Below are 17,633 nucleotides of genomic sequence, written 5' to 3'. Positions count from 1 at the left end.
GGTGATGCATATAAAACTAAAACTCAAAATATACGTACATTAGATTTTCTATATTTCAATGGAAAACTTACCTGTAAACTCTGGTGAAACTTGAATAATTGGAATCAAGTTTGTGCATCAAATCTTCAGTTGCAAAATATGAATGATAATTTATGCTTGACTCCTCTAAAGAATCCATAGTAACGCTGGCTGGTGTCTCTTTGTGAGTTTCTATCAAGATACCCAATGTTTTGTTCTCTTTACCTGCTGCAGTTACCTGTAAAAGATAAATATCTTTTGGTGAGCAACAACACACTTTTCATGACACTAAATTAATACAGGACTATTCATTGCTTAAAATGAGCATTGCATTAAAGCACATAATCTCTTGCAAATTAAAAAGTATCAAATATAAATGACATAGATAAGAATACAATAATGGTTTAAATGCCAGTGGACTGGGCCCAAAAATTGGTTAATTAACATATTAAACAGAATCACAATGTAACTTGCAAATCTGGAATAAATACACACACTATATGTACACTAATAAATACAACACTTATAAGAGAGACTGGAGACTTGAGATATTATATAGTCAAATCAGACCCATCAGAGAGCTTTGCACTGGGATGGGTGATCTGTGTTTATTATCATACAGTACAGCATTTATCTATATCTCTAATGCATAGAATTCTTTTGGAATACGATCAAGGCATACAGTTAGTCATTTATTTGAAGCTAGTGACTCATGCTGATAGAGTTGTTACCTTGCCACGAAAACTGAAATTATAATAACAATAGTCACTCATCAATGTGACCAATTTTTGAAGGCAAGACTGATTATTTCAAATCTTACTCATAGGAAGACAATTGCAACATTAAAAAGTAGAAGAATTAAATAATAGATGAAATCAATTCTAATAGTTTTTTAACTTATTGCTAACATTTCCAAATTGTGAAGATGCTTACAATGAAATAGGACACAAAATATAAAAATATTATTTGAACTTGCATTTCTACACTGAATGAAAACAGGATGTTGCAATGTATATATTGCACTGTCACAACAAAAGAATAAACAAAATTAAATGTGTTGTTGAAGTAATGATTGGAGAATTTGTTAAGAAGCTGGTAATGCGGTTGGTGACCTACGACCCAATTTTACACTATCATGGGAATGTCTCCAGCGTGATAGTCGGTTGCCTTGACTGCCCCAATAAAATTGTTGACTAAGCATAACTAGGCTGAAGCTATTCTGTATTTCCCCTGGTACACGCCAGAGGGAGGGGAGGCAGACGGGGCCCTGCAATAGCTAAGTGATACTGCGTCATCTTACACTGCTACCTAGAGGGCAGAGGGTCCTTACAGCCCTTCACTAAACAGCATGCCCATATAATCTGACGACCAGCAGGGTGGACAGGAGAAAAACGCCAGACTTGGTGAAGCGCTGTTATATTTTTTATAAGTACCATGAGACTTACATTCCTAAAGTAAATTAAATGTCCTCCGCTGTGTTCCCTTCCCCTCACATGTGACTTGGTTAACATTAACTTTGAAACGGTTCATTTGTTATTTGAGACTTATTAAAGAATACGAGCACGATTAAAAGTAAAGTAAAACATGATGCTCCTGGTTCAAGTGATCTTTTCAACTCAGATTTGAAGAAAGTTACTTTATCCTGAGCTCATTTTGTATTAAATATTTTGGAAATACACTCTGTTATCAAAGCTTAATTGCTTCTTATTCTAATCTTTTAAGTGACATCCATTGTCACAAAGTGGTGGCAGATCGTTGGGATGATAACAGAGTAGAAACAGAGCTAGAAAATAGACAATAGCAAGTGCTTAAAATTGTCAAAAAAAAAAAAAAAAAAAAAAAAAAAAAAAAAAAACAGTGCTAATAATCAAAGAAGACGTCCATGGAAGAATAAAGTACATCATTTTAGGGGACAACCAGTAGGGGAAAATATGTTTCTTGAAAAGAAAACGCAAGAGGCCAGGGACACGAACAAGTAATAAACAGTAGTTCCCTGGATGAAGAGGCCGGATTTGAGTGTCGAAGAAGAGCACAGCACACTGGAACAATGATGGTACTTTTCCCCCCGTTAACTGAACACGTACCAGTCTTTGAGGATGAGGTTCCCGAAGAAGGGATAAGATATTATTCCATCTAAGCCTTCATCAGCACGATAAATGCAGCTATGTCAGAAAACTGTTGGACCGACAGGAAGAAAATCACACTAGCAAAACCCCAAATTCGACACACGAGGCACCCTGTATCAGCAATGGAGAATGTGCAAACATTAATACAACTGCCAGGAGGGGCGTAGAAAGAGCCAGCCCCGAAATCCAATACAACTGCCAGGAGGGGCATAGAAAGAGCCAGCCCCGAAGAACACTAACCCCACTCTGTCGCCGCCGAACTGGTCGTTTGGAAGCGGACAATGCACGGAGAAGAAACCACCAGGGCTGAGGCAAGGTTGGAACGGGAGCTTGCTATACTTGTGGAGGTGCGAGCCATTTGGCAAAAATATTGCCCTCACAACAGGAAAGGGCGGCAATGTTATAATTGCGGAAAATGGGGACAATACACCCGCGATTGCAGGGCCGCCCATTTCTCCACTGGGGGGAACAAAAGCACCCCAGTTAGTGATCGAAGGATGCCCCCCACCCCCTTCGGGGTCCCACCATACTACCCACTGTGGCCGATAGGTTTTCTACAAACCCACCCCCTATGGAGGGCTTCATCGTTGAATCAACAGGTGCAGGCGTCCTGGCAGACGTCCCCAGCCCAAGAAACCCAAGGACAACCCCGAGAGGTAACAGCGGCTCCAAGGCTGCCCCAGTAGAACGAGGACCTGAGACAGCTCCACAAAAGCTCATTGTCAAAGTTAAGATCTCATCAGGTTTTAAGAATGTTTTGATTGACAATGGGGCTGTTGTATCGCTGTTTGTTGAATCACGTTACTATTGCTTAGGTTCAAAGTGCAAATCCCTTAAAATGTCAAGGTATTGAAGGGAAGGAACTTTACATTAAAACTTTTTGTTCCCAACCATTTGGAATAGCTGATAAGAAATTAATCCATGATTTTTACGTTGAGCCTGACTTGGGAATTAAGGGAATTGATATTATATTTTGTATAGATGCCATTTGTCATTTGAGAATAAATGTGATTTCTTATTCAGAAAGATTAATAGTAACTTTGGAGGATCAAATCCTTGCCCTTAGAGGGACAGTTGCAGCTATAGCCATGGTAATAGCACCTTTCAATAATGTTTCTGATAAATGTGAAGCTCAATTTTCTAAGAAAACGTGTATTGATTATATTTGACGTTTGTCAGAGATTTCATTAATGGTATTTGCATCCTTGTGCCCCATACAGATTTTGAGGATAACATAATTTCTGATTCCTTGGTACAGATAAAAGAAGGAAAGGTTGAGGTATTATTTCATATTTTGTATCTACACCAGTGTTACTTACAAAAGATACATTATTGGCATTTGTTGAAAGAAATTTAATGTTGTTTCAGTTGCCACCGTTCAGCTAAATATCTCATCGGAATGTGTATGCACTTTAAAGGACACTGAGTTTAGTTTGACTCCTTCCAAATATCATTTTAATATTGCTCAAATTTTAGAAGAATATTATAATATATTCATTCTGAGTGAAGAACTGCCTGAGAATTGTGACTTTATGCCTTTTCTTTTGGGTACGGGAGATAGTCCGCCAGTAGATATCTGATGCGTATCAGTCCAAAGTAAATAGAAAGATAGAAATGAAAGAGAATGGTATCATCTCAGTTTTGAATTCTCCCTGACAATCTCCTATATTAGTCGTAAAGAAAAAGTCTGGTGCTTTATGCATTTGCATTGATTATCGTAAATTAAACAGTGTCACAAAAGGCGATTTGTTTTCTTTGCCATCCATAGAAGAGATATTATGTGGAGAAAAAATAACACTTTGGTCTTGACCTTAGATCTTATACAGTATCTGGTTATCATCATATTGCAATTGATCATGAAAGTAGAGAGAAGACCGCAATTGTGGGGGGTGATTCATTGTATTCCTTTAATACTTTGGGCTTTGGATTAAAGAATGCGCCTGCCCATTTTTCACGAGTAATGATGAGCGTATTTGCTGAATTGGTAGGAAGTGCTGTATTGATTTATTTACATGACATCATAATCTTGAGAAATACCTGAGAAGAACATACCTGTATGGCTAATTTTGTTAAAGTACTCGAAGCTCTGAGGCGACATAATTTAAGGGTCAACTTATATAAATGTCAGCTTTTTCAGCCAGAGGTTCAATTTCTAGGTTTCGTAATCAGTAACAAAGGCGTAAGCCCAATGGTGGACAAAGTACAGGCGATTAGGAAATATCCTCGTCCTTGAACAATCAAACAAGCCAGTTCATTTTTGGGATTAGCATCTCATTATAAACATTTTGTCAAATTTTGGCCAGATTAACTCAGAAAAAAGAATTATAAATGGTCTTGCAAACATGAACATGCTTTCTAACAATTGAAATAAGAATTATCTGAAGATAGTTTTTTAGTTTTTCCTAAGTTTGATCGAGAGTTTTAAGTAACTTGTGATGCTAGCAATGTGGCCATTGGAGGGGTAATTGAACAATTAGATGATAATGGAATTCCCCATACTGTAGTGTTTGCTTCACGAGTGTTAAAGGGACCTGAAACACATTATTCAGTGCTTGATAAAGATGTTCTTAGAATCAAATGAGTACTGTATTAGAAAGAAATTGCTACTTCCTGCTGGGATATCCAATTCGTATTAAATCCGATCATCAACCTTTGTCATATATTCTTAGGATGTGAGATTTATCAAGACGTCATGCAAGGATGTTTATAATCATTATTTGAATTTGACAATGTAGACTTTGATTATATTCCTGGCTGCACTAGTAAGGTCCCAGATGTGCGATCTCGCTTGCTTGCCGCAATGATGAGGTCAATGCATGCGCACACACCCGCGTTCGAACCGGATCGAGCTGGACCTGTTGACGTGCCATACATAGAAGAGACGTCAGCTCAGCGGACATGGATAGTGAATGGAGTCACTGCCCACTCATAGTCTAGATGTTATGACTGTTGAGAACGTGAGTAAAACTGTCCTTAAAGCATATTACGTTCGAGATGATGGTGCACCTGATTAGGGCACAAAATAATGACTCCTTATGGAGCAAAGTCCAAGCATACAGTATCTTAGGGAGGAAATGCATGAATTTCCCTCCAACATTTCACTTCCACCCAATAGATTTGTAATTGAAGGTAACATCTTATATCTAACTGATTTAAAGAAAAATTAGCTATTCTAAAGCACAATCTTGCCAACATCTTTTATGAGTAAAGCGATAACGTTTATCATATTCATCACCGGTATCAGGAAACGTAGGAGTAGCAAAAAACTTTAGGCGAGCCTCCGATTCTTTATATTGGAAAGGCATGAAACAAGACATACAGAAGTTTTCATGCATGCCATCCTTGTAATCTGTATAGATCCCTTAGATTAAACATACCTCCTGAGTATGGCCCCTTGTTACCGAGAAGTGGAGTCGAGTACATAATGGTTTAATAGGGGCATTATAGGTAGTAGGTTGGCCAGGGCACCAGCCGCCCGTTGAGATACTACCACTTGAGAGGTATTGGATCCTTTGACTGGCCAGACAGCAATACATTGGATCCCTCCCTCTGGTTACGATTTATATTTTTGTGTTCTTGACCCTGAAGAGACTCTCTCCTCCGAGGTCGAGTCACATCAGAGTAGTGTCAGACAGCACAGACGTAGTACACTGCGTCAACAGGGGAGGATCCAAGTCACCCGACCTGAATCGGATCCTGGTCACTATCTTCGCCTGGCCAACAGAAAAGAACTGGATCCTGTCAGTAACTCACCTTGCGGGAATCCAGAATGTGAGAGCAGACTCACTAGACAGGACGAAACCACTGGAGTCAGAATGGTCTCTAGACATAATTTCATTCCGGTGAATACTCAGGAACCATTAGAAGAAGGTTTACCTATTTCCCCCAGTGAATCTTCTAATGAGACTTTTACACAAACTACGCTCCTTCCGGGGGGCAGTGGCTTTAGTACCACCTCACTGGCCAAGAACAGTTGGTTTCCTCTCCTCCTCGAGTTGAAACTCCGTCCCTTCCGGATTCCATTCCCCAAACTGACTCAAGTAATCCAAACTCACTGTGTCGGATTGCTCAAGAGTAGCCAAAACTCTGACTTTGTGGACTACAGGAAGTTTGCAGCTCGTAGAGACACGAACATTGAACCGGAAATCGATATCTTCATTGAATCAGACAAAAGGGACTCGACAATTCCCCAATATGATTCGGCCGTTAACAACTAGCAGATTCCCTAAGAGTTCAGACCATACTCGTATGTCTCCGAATATAGACATCTCTTTCTTGAGGTTCTTATTTGGCAAAGGCCTAACAGTTAGCACTTTAACCACCATCAAGTCAGATTTGAAGATCTTCCTTGTTGGGTTTAACATTAACTTAGCTGATTCCTATTTCTCATCTATTCCAAAAACATGTGCTAGGCTTTGACCTTCGGTTCGGCCACAAAAGGACTCTGGTCTATGAACGGTGTCCTCAAATCTTGCGCCGGACACGGACAATGAATCCTGCTCTTATCACTCTTCTTACGAAGACTTTATTCCTAACGGCTTTGGCCTCAGGTGATGGAATATCAGAACTAGCAGCTCTCTCACGAACCCGGAAAACATAGATTTCCTCCCTTCAGGCGAAGAACTTCTTTCTCCAGACAATGCTTTCCTAGCTAAGAAATGAGGATCCGCAAAATAGGTGCTCCCCTCGGAAGATTATTCTTCTTCCCCAGGATCTTTTCTCTGTGTTCAGTCACTACTCTCAAGGCCTTTTTTTAGCTAGAACTGCCACCCGCTCGTCTGGACCCTTGGTTATCGGGGAACAAGGAGGTACTATTTCCATTTACGGTATCAGGCAACAAATCCTCTACTACTTTAAACATACTAATCCGGAATCATTTCCCCAGGCTCATGATATACGGACAGTAGATACCTATATCAGTTACTTCCAGAACAGGGACTTTGATGATTTTTAAAAAAATATACGGGTTGGAAATCCCCTATGGTTGTTAAACGCCACTATCTAAAGATCTTACAGGCCCTTAAATACCCGACGATGGCAGCGGGGAGCCTTTTCCCTCTCCAATAATCTCTGATTCTTCCTTTCTTCCATCTCTTCTCTTCTCCCCCCCTACCCGCCACTCACACCATGTCGCCACTCTCCTGGGTAGTTCGTTAGCCCTATGATATTTGCCATGTTCAATTCCTATGTTTAACTGTTATTGTAGTTACCGTTCCTTTAAGGTTCAGATAGGCTTAGACATGTAAGGTTTGATGCCTTTTGCGATTCGACACTCAGTTGATTCCTTGTCGTCTTAGTTATTTAGCCTTACGCTCCCTATGTCATTTGGCTAGTTGGTAATTGGACGTTTCTTACATTATTATATTATATTATTGTCGTACATGGTGATTGTATTCTCCGCATTATGTTATTACTTTATTGGGCTTGGAAGGCATTCTCTGGTACATTTTCACCGACCGTCACAGATCGACCCAGAAAAGGGATTTTGACGAAGGAAAAATCTATTTCTGGGGAGAGACCTGTGACGCCCGGTGAAACCCTTCCCGGTTATTTTTGTACGGACCCACCCTTTCCTTGCCAAGCCATATGTTCTTGCAAAAGGATGACCTGGAGAGCGCGAGTAGTAGGTGTCGGTGGGGTAGCCCAACTGTATTCTCTAGGGCCTGCCACGGCCCTCCCCTTTGATGAAGGGATAATCTAAATGGAAGACAGCCTGTGAATAGTGGTTTTCACACGCCCTTGTTGAATACTCGACACCCACAAGGTGATCGCGCGATGGTAGTAACATTTGCATTCCATGCTTTTATCTTTCTCTAATATATTTGGAAGATTTATATTAGAAAAGTGTAAAGAAGGACCCTTTTCACCGGGCGTCACAGGTCTCTCCCCAGAAATAGATTTTTCCTTCGTCAAAATCCCTTTTTTTTGCCTACACTTACACAGAATAGTCTGGCCTATTCTTTACATATTCTAGTCTTTCCTCATACATCTGACAACAATGAGATACTAAACACTTCTTCACCCAAGGGATTAATTACTGTACAGCAATTTGTTCAGTGAACTTTCCTCTTGGTAAGGGTAGAAGAGACTCTCTAGCAATGGTAAGCAGCTCTTCTAGGAGAAGGACACTCCAAAATTAAACCATTGTTCTCTAGTCTTGGGTAGTGCCATAGCCTCTCTACCATGGTCTTCCACTGTTTTGGGTTAGAGTTCTTTTGCTTGAGGGTACACTCAGGCACACTATTCTATCTTATTATCATTTTTTTCTTCCTCTTGTTTTTTTTAAATGGTGTGTTGGGCAGGCATAATAGAAGGGCCATGGATGCCTGGTGGTTTATCATGAGGTTGTCTTTCCTTTTCTGATTCTCTTTCTTCTCAAAACCATCTTTACTGTCCTCCCTTCAGTTGAAGTGGCTATCCAGGAGGGTATTTAGCCTTGCATGGTGTATCCTCCATGTTGACCAGTTTTTCCAACTTTTTACTATAGTCTATGGGTTTTATCAATTACTTTATTTATAATTTGGTACATATTGTTTTTGTTATAATTCTTGTTAATCTAGTTTTTAAGTATGATGTCCCTTTTATTTCTATTAAATCTTATGCTGTCTAGACATATGAGCAAAATCCGGGACCAGTACGTCCTAGATTTTGTCAATGTCGTCTTCTGTATTGCAATATTCATGGTCTTCATGCAAACATCCAAGACCTTACAGTTGCGTCCAGACAGTATGATATTCTTTTGTGCTCAGAAACTTTGGTTTCTAATATGAGGCACTCATCTGAGCTCCTTATAACTGGTTTTATGAAGACAATAATGTTGAAACGTGATGCCATCCCTAGGGCCAGGGGAATGGCGGTGTATATTAGGACTGAGTCCCCTGCTTCTCATAAGTCCTGCTATCAAATGTGGATGTCATGAGATTCAGGTAATAAAAGTTTGTGGCAGGCATAACAACTTTTTATTTATGTTTGATCTACCGGAATCCAAACATGGATAATTCTATCTTTAATTGTCTTCTTACCATTATAGCTAAGATACAAGAAGATAGAAAGGCTTCTTTTGTCTTTGTTGGTGATCTTACCATAGGGAGTGGTTAAGTTCTATCTCTCCTACCGATCGCCATGGCTTAAGAGCTTTAGACTTTGCCTCTGAATCAGGCTGTGAGCAAATCATAAATGAAGCTACTCACAGGTCTGGTAATTGCTTTGGACTTCATATACACTGACTCCCCAGGTGTTATAACTAGTAAGGTTGGTTCTCCAGTCGGGACGTCTGATCATGCCTTGATTTCATTAGTAGTGAAGACTGAGCAGCCAATCCCTGATATATCATACTCTTGTAAAATTTATATGAAATCCCAAGCACACTAGAATGGGATTTTGCATGATCTTTTGTGCTTGAATTGGTCACAATTATATAGTAGTGTAGATCCTGTTGTCCCTTTGAAAGAGAATCTAGTCAATATAATTGATAGGCGTATCCCTTCTCGTGTGCTAAGGTATCGAGTGAAGGACAAACCGTGGTTCAATGATGATTGTAGACGTGCTTATTTGGAGAAGCAGGAGGCCTATCATCTTTGGAAGAGTAACAGATCAGATTTGACCTGGAACAACTATACTCAGCTTTGAGCTTTTGCTCAGAGAGTTTATGCCTCAACTGAAAAGGAGTACAATTTAACCATAAAAGAAACTATTTCTGGTACAACCCAGGAACACAATTGGTGGTCTACCTATAAATCTGCACTCTTTGGTGTAGATGCAACAGTTTCTCCTTTACTTAAACCAGATGGCTCAGACACTCACTGTCTAAAGGAAAAGGCAACCCTTTTGGCTGATGTTTTTGACAGTAAACAGAGTAATGAAAAACTTGAACTTCCTCATTCCTGTTTTCCTGAGGCTCAACTAACTAGTTTAGCTTTTCGATCTTGTGAGATTAAAGTTCTGTTGATGGACCTTGATGCTTATGGAGGTGTAGATCCAAATGGTATTTTTCCTTTGTTTTTTATAAAGACAGCAGACTTCTTAGCTCCAAAGTTATCTGTTATTTTGCACAAGTTAGCAAGAAGAGGAGCTTTTAGCACTTGTTGGAGAATTGGTAATGTTACTACTCTATGTTAATGTGTTTGTGGTAGCTCAAGTCCCACTGATTACTGCCCAATTTCCATAACTCCCATATTATCTAAAGTTTTTGAAAGTCTTTTGGCAAACGTCTTAATAGGTTTACTGAAGGTAATCATCTGTTCCCTAGTTTGCAATTTGGTTCTTGTAAAGGCGTTGGAGCATGTGATGCCCTTCTTACAATCTCCAATGCTGTACAGCAATCCCTTGATTGTGGTCAGGAAGTTTGTATGAATGGCCTTGATTTTAGTGAAATCTTTAACCGTGTTAATCATGAGGCCCTTGTTTTCAAACAGTTGGTAGTGGGTGGGTCGTTTCATAGCATTTTTATTGATTTTCTAAGTAATAGATCTCATAGATTTGTTGTTGATGGGCACCATAGTGAGTATAGGAATGTGATATCCGGTGTTCCACAGGGTTGTGTTCTTGGCCCATTACTTTTCATACTATATACACATGACATGTGGTTTGGCCTAGAAAACAAGCTTGTTGCATATGCAGATGATGATACTCTCTTTGCATCAATTCCATCACCTGAATGTAGATCTGGGTTTGGTGAATCCCTTAATAGAGATCTAGCTAAAATTAGTGCATGGTGCAAATTATGGGGTATGAAGTTGAATCCTAACAAAACTCAAGAGTATGATTGTAAGTAGGTCAAGGACGGTGGCTCCTCAACATCCGGATCTCAGTACAGGTATTGATAATGTTTCTTTAAATTTGGATGACTTTTAAAATTTTAGGTGTGATTCTCAAAAGCAAATTTACTTTTGAGAAACAAATTAGGTCTGTGTCTTTTTCAATTGTACAAAAAATTGGCTTATTGAGAAAGTCTTACAAGATTTTCAGTGATCAACCTTTTCTGAAGAAGTGTTTTAATTCTTTCATTCTACCTTGTTTTGAGTACTGTTCTCCTGTCTGGTGTTCAGCTGCTGATTCTCATCTTAATTTACCGGACAGAAACTTACGATATATTAAATTTCTTATTCCTGATCTAGATATTAATCTTTGGTACCATCGTTCAATTAGTCCATTATGCATGTTGCATAAGATTTTTTGTAACCCTGACCATCCTTTACATTCAGATATCCCTGGACAATTCTATCCTGTTCATAATACTAGGCAGGCAGTTAATTCTAATAGCCAGGCCTTCTCCATCATGAGGCTCAATACTACTCAGTATTCTAGAAGTTTTATTCCAGCTGTTACCAAGTTGTGGAATGATCTTCCTAATTGGGTAGTTGAATCAGTAGAACTTCAAAAGTTCAAAGTTGGAGCAAATGTTTTTATGTTGACCCGGCTGACATGAGTCTTTTTATAGTTTATATATGACATATCTGTTTTTGACCCTGTTAATAGTTTATATGGGACATATCTGTTTTGACGTTGTTACTGTTTTCAGAATGATTTATTGTTAATTTATTCTCATCATTTATTTATTTCCTTATTTCCTTTCCTCACTGGGCTATTTTTCCCTATTGGAGCCCTTGGGCTTATAGTATCTTGCTTTTCCAACTAGGGTTGTAGCTTGGCTGGTAATAATAATAATAATAATAATAATAATAATAATAATAATAATAATTACCAGCTTCATATGAGGGGCACAAATATATTTTTGTTACATAACAGTTTAATAGGGGCATTACCAGCTTCACATGAAGGGCACAAATATATTTTTGTTTTGGTAGTTGCACTAACTTTAATAGATAAGTTGGCACAAGAAGTAGCAAAGGTCCTTAGAGCATTTGTTGAAATATTTGGTGCTCCCTAAAAAATGAATTCAGATCATGGGAAAGAATTTGTTAACGAAATATTCAGTCGCATATCAGAGTTGTATGATATTTGGCACTTCCCTATTCTTGCCTATAGACCTAGTTTCAATAGATAACTATAATCAAAGAATCGGGTTCTCATCAGTATGCTAATTACTGTACTGTAAATGTTCAGTGACTACTTTCCTCTTGGTAAGGGTAGAAGAGACTCTTTAGCTATGGTGAGCAGCTCTTCTAGGAGTACACTCCAAAATCAAACCATTGTTCTCTAATCTTGGGTAGTGCCATAGCCTCTGTACCATGGTCTAGCACAATTTAGGGTTAGAGTTCTCTTGATTGAGGGTACACTGGGGCACACTATTCTATCTCATTTTTCCTTTCCCTCTTGTTTCTTTTAGAATTGGTGTGTTGGGCAGGCTTAATAGAAAGGCCATGGATGCCTGGTGGCTTATCAAGAGGTTGTCTTTTCCTTATCCGATTATTTTTCTTTTCAAAACCATCTATACTGTCCTCCCTTCAGTACAAGTGGCTATCCTGGAGGGTATTTTGCCTTGCATGGTGTAACGGCTCTTCCATGTTGACCAGTTTTTCTTACTTTTTTCTTTAGTCTAAGGGTTTGATCAATCACTTTATTTATATTTCTGTACATATTTTGTTATCTTTTTTATTACCATTAATTCTTATGCTGTCTGGATACATTGAGCAAAATTCGGGACCAGTAAGTTCTAGATTTCGTCAATGTTGTCTACTGTATTGCAATATTCATGGTCATCATGCAAATATTCAAGACGTTAAAGTTGCTTCCAGACAGTATGATATTCTTTTGTGCTCAGAAACTGATTTCTAATATGAGGCACTCATCTGAGCTCCTTATAACTGGTTTTATGAAACTAATAATGTTGAAACGCGATGCCGTCCCTAGCGCCAGGGGAATGGCAGTGTATATTAGGACTGAATACCCTGCTTCATGAGATTCAGGTAATAGTTTGTGGCAGGCATAACAACTATTTGTGTTCGATCTACTGGAATCCTGACATGGATGATTCTATCTTCAATTGTCTTCTTACCATTATGGCTAAGATACAAGATGATAGAAAGGCCTCTTTTGTCTTTGCTGGTGATTTCAATGCTCACCATAGGGCATGGTTAAATTCTGTATTTCCTACCGATCGCCTTGGCTTAAGAGTTTTAAACTTTGCCTTTGAATCAGGCTGTAGATAAGTCATAAGTGAAGCAATTCATAGGTCTGGTTACTGCTTGGACCTCATATAAACTGACTCCCCTGTAGTTATAGCAAGTAAGGTTGGTTCTCCAATTGGGACATCTGATCATGCCTTGATTTCATTAGTAGTGAAGACTGAGCTGCCTGTCCCTGATGTATTCATGTAAGATTTATATGAAATCTCCAGCAGACTGGAATGGGATTTTCCATGATCTTTTGGGTTTGAATGTGACACAATTGTAAAGTAGTAGTGTTCATCCTGTTGTCCCTTTGAATGAGAATCTAGTCAACATATTTGATAGGCGTATTCCTTCTCATGTGCTAAGGTACCAAGTGAAGGACAAACCATGGTTCAATGATGATTGTAGATGTGCTTATTTGGAGAAGCAGGAGGCCCATCATCTTTGGAAGGGTAAGAGATCAGATTTTACCTGGAATAACTATATTCAGCTTAGACCTTTTGCTCAAGAGAGTTTATGCTTCAACTGAAAAGGAATAAAATCTAACCATAAAAGAAATCCTTTCTGGTACAACGAAGGAGTATAAGTGGTGGACTACCCTTAAATCTGCCCTCTTTGGTGTAGATACAACAGTTTCTCCTTTGCTTGAACCAGATGGCTCTATCACTCACTGTCCAGAGGAAAAGGAATGTCTTTTGGATGATGTGTTTGACAGTAAGAAGAGTAATGAGAAACTCAAACTTCCTCATTCTTGCTTTCCTGAGGCTAAACTAACTAGTTTAGCTTTTCGATCTCGTGAAATCAAAACACTCTTGATAGATCTTGATGCTAATGGGGGTGTACTGTACACCCAAATTGTATTTTTCCTTTGTTTTTTTATAAAGACTGTAGATTTCTAAGCTCCAAAGTTATCTATTATTTTGCGCTAATAGCAAGAAGAGGAGCTTTTAGCACTTGTTGCAGAATTGGTGATGTTACTCCATTATGTAAATGTGTTTGTGGTAGCTCAAGTCCAACTGATTACCACCCAATTTCCATAAGTCCCATATTATCTAAAGTTTTCAAACATCTTTTGGCAAAATATCTTAATAGGTTTGCTGAAGGTAATCATCTGTTCCCTGGTTTGCAATTTGGTTTTTGTAAAGGCCTTGAAGCAAGTGATGCCCTTCTTACAATTTCCAATGCTGTACAGACATCCCTTGATTGTGGTCAGGAAGTTCATAAGATTGGCCTTAATTTTAGTGCTGCCTTTGACCGTGTTAATCACAAGGACCTTGTTTTGCAACTCAAACAGTTGGGAGTGGGTGGGTCATTTCTTAGCATCATTATTGAACTTTTAAGTAATAGACCACAGAGAGATGTTGTTGATGGGCACCATAGTAAGTATAGGAATGTTATATCTGGTGTTCCTCAGGGTAGTGTTCTTGACCCATTACTTTTCACACTATATACACATGACATGTGATTTGGCCTAGGGAACAAGCTTGTTGCATATGCAGATGATGCTACTCTCTTTACATCAATTCCATCTCCTGAATGTAATATGGGATTGCTGAATCCCTTAATAGAATCCAGCTAAAATTAGTGCATGGTGCAAATTATGGAGTATGAAGTTGCCTCCTAACAAAAGTATGATTGTAAGTAGGTCAAGGACAGTGGTCCCTCAAAATCTGGATCTCAGCATTGATAATGTTTCTTTAACTCTGTATGAATCTTGTAAAATTTTAGGTGTGATTCTCGACAGCAAATTTACTTTTGAGAAACAAATTAGGTTCGTGTCTTCTTCAATTGGACCAAAAATTGGTGATCAATCTATTCTGAAGTGTTTTAATTCTTTCATTCTACCTTGTTTCGAGTATTGTTCTTCAGTCTGGTCCTTATCTACTGATTCTCATCTTAATTTGTTGGACTGGAACTTACAGTATATTAAATTTCTTATTCCTGATCTGGATATTAATCTCTGGTACCGTCGTTCAATTAGTTCATTATGCATGTTGCATAAGATTTTTTTTTAGAATTCTGACCATCATTTACATTCAGATCTTCCTGGACAGTTCTATCCTGTTCTTAATACTAGGAATGCTGTTAATTCTAATAGTCAGGCCTTCTCCATCATGAGGCTCAATACTATACAGTACTCTGAAAGTTTTATTCCAGCTGTGACCAAGTTGTGGAATGAACTTCCTAATTGGGGAGTTGAATCAGTAGAACTTCAAAAGTTGAAGCTTGCAGCAAATGTTATGTTGAACAGGCTGACATAAGTCTTTCCAAAGTTTATATATGAAATGTCTGTTTTAATGTTGTTAATGTTTTTAAAAGATATCAATTGTTCATTACTTCTTATATTGTTTATCTATTTCCTTATTTCCTTTCCTCACTAGGCTATTTTTCCTTGTTAGAGCACTTGGGCTTATAACATAATGCTTTTCCAACAAGGTTTATAGCTTAGCTATGAATAATAATAATATAAATAATAATAATAATAATAATTATACACAATTCTTGCATTAGGTCAGATATGTTGTTGACAGCAGAGTTTGCTTTAAATATTGCCCTCGAGAGCATTGGCGATTCTCCCTATTATTTAGTTTTTGCCAGGATCCGAATCTACGGTATGATCTATTCACAAATAAAGAAAAATTACCTGTATATAACATATGTATTTTTAACTTACGTTACTAATATGAACAAACAGGCTTTTGAGGTCGCCTATAAATTTTTAGAGATAGTCCAAAATAGGAATGTTCAAAGTAACAATCGATGATTTAAAGTCCAACCATATGTCATTCAAATAGGCGACTGAGTATACATGAGGTGACTTCAGGGTAAAGAGCATAAGTTCAAATCAACATTCGTTGGCCTTTTTGTAGGTAGTATGTTAGCCAGGGCACCAGCCCCCTTTGAAATACTACCGCTAGAGTTTTGGGGTGCTATGACAGGCCAGACAGTATTACATTGGATCCTTCTATCTGGTTACGGTTCTTTCCCTTTGCCTACACATAAACCGAATAGTCTGGCCTATTCTTTACAGATTTTCTCCTCTGTCCTCATACACCTGACAACACTGATTGCCAAACAATTCTTCTTCACCCAAGGGGTTAACTACTGCATTGTAATTGTTCAGTGGCTACTTTTCACTTGGTATGGGTAGAAGAAACTCTTTACCTATGGTAAGCAGCTCTTGTAGGAGAAGGACACTCCAAAATCAAACCATTGTTCCCTAGTCTTGGGTAGTGCCATAGCCTCTGTACCATGGTATTCCACTGTCTCGAGTTAAGAGTTACCTTGCTTGAGGGTGCACTCGGGCACACTATGCTATCTAATTGCTCTTCCTCTTGTTTTCAAAGTCATATAGTAAATGTTTATTTCAATGTTGTAACTGTTCTTAAAATATCTTATTTTTCCTTGTTTCCTTTCCTCACTGGGCTATTTTCCCTGTTGGGGACCCTGGGCTTATAGCAGCCTGCTTTTCCAACTAGGGTTTTAGCTTAGCAATTAATAATAATAAAATGTAAATCATGACAAAATAACAGTTAGAAGCATTGTGAAAGGCAACATGTAAGAGGCACATTACTCTGTTATAAAAACTGTGCCAGAATACCTGTTGACAACCTGACAACAACAATGTGTCAGTAGTTTATCCAGTTTTGGATTCAAATGATTGGTCAGCTGGCAAGCTTGAAAACATTGTAGGAATATCAACCTCATCATAAGCTCCACCTTGAAAGGTGTGCATGGAGAGAGAGAGAGAGAGAGAGAGAGAGAGAGAGAGAGAGAGAGAGAGAGAGATATGAGGCTGAGGAGGGCATACTTGCCTTTTTAATAAGATGACACATTGAGAGAATGGCTTAGTCAGATAGGATTACGGAGAGAGAGAGAGAGAGAGAGAGAGAGAGAGAGAGAGAGAGAGAGAGAGAGAGAGAGAGAGAGATATGGGGTTGAGGAGGGCATACTTGCCCTTTAATAAGATGACAAGTTGGGAGGATGGATTAATTAGATAAGATTAAGAATCGGGGAAGATGTGAGGTCTTCATGCTTTTTCCGTGGTGTGCCTAATAATAGCTATGGTGTGTGTGAACAGTGAAGTGCGTATAAGACAAGGAGTTATATTTCAGAGTCATTCTAAGTTATTGTTTGGATCTGATACTCATGTCCTGATTATAGATTATAACTCTACTGTAATGACTGAGCGCTTAGTTAAAATCTTCGACTATGCAGGCAATTTTGAAGACCTAATCAAGGTAGCTTCTGAAAGACGCCGCAGTCACTAAAATTCGGACAATTCTTGCTAATGTATGTTTAATTCCTCTTAGTTCATTGGATTTGGTCAAGGCATTTGTTGAATCGAAGAGAATCACCATAAACGTGGCACTAATTGAATACAGTAGGTGAACTTATAGGTGATTGGATAAACCTA

At 38.6% G+C, this 17,633-nt stretch overlaps 1 protein-coding gene across 1 annotated transcript in view; it reads right to left on the bottom strand.

The window, feature by feature from the left end:
* Window positions 1-17,633, bottom strand: part of LOC137643132 (carboxypeptidase D-like) — a 261,470-nt gene that overhangs the window by 19,763 nt on the left and 224,074 nt on the right. Inside the window, exon 12 of the mRNA XM_068375982.1 lies at window positions 72-256. Coding sequence (XP_068232083.1) covers window positions 72-256 — 185 coding nt within the window. The remainder of the gene's footprint in view (window positions 1-71; window positions 257-17,633) is intronic.

This window comes from Palaemon carinicauda, chromosome 6 (genome assembly GCF_036898095.1).
Source record: "Palaemon carinicauda isolate YSFRI2023 chromosome 6, ASM3689809v2, whole genome shotgun sequence".
NCBI lineage: Eukaryota > Metazoa > Arthropoda > Malacostraca > Decapoda > Palaemonidae > Palaemon > Palaemon carinicauda.
The sequence above is the reverse complement of the archived record's forward strand: the minus strand, read 5'-3'. Positions and strand labels throughout refer to the sequence as shown.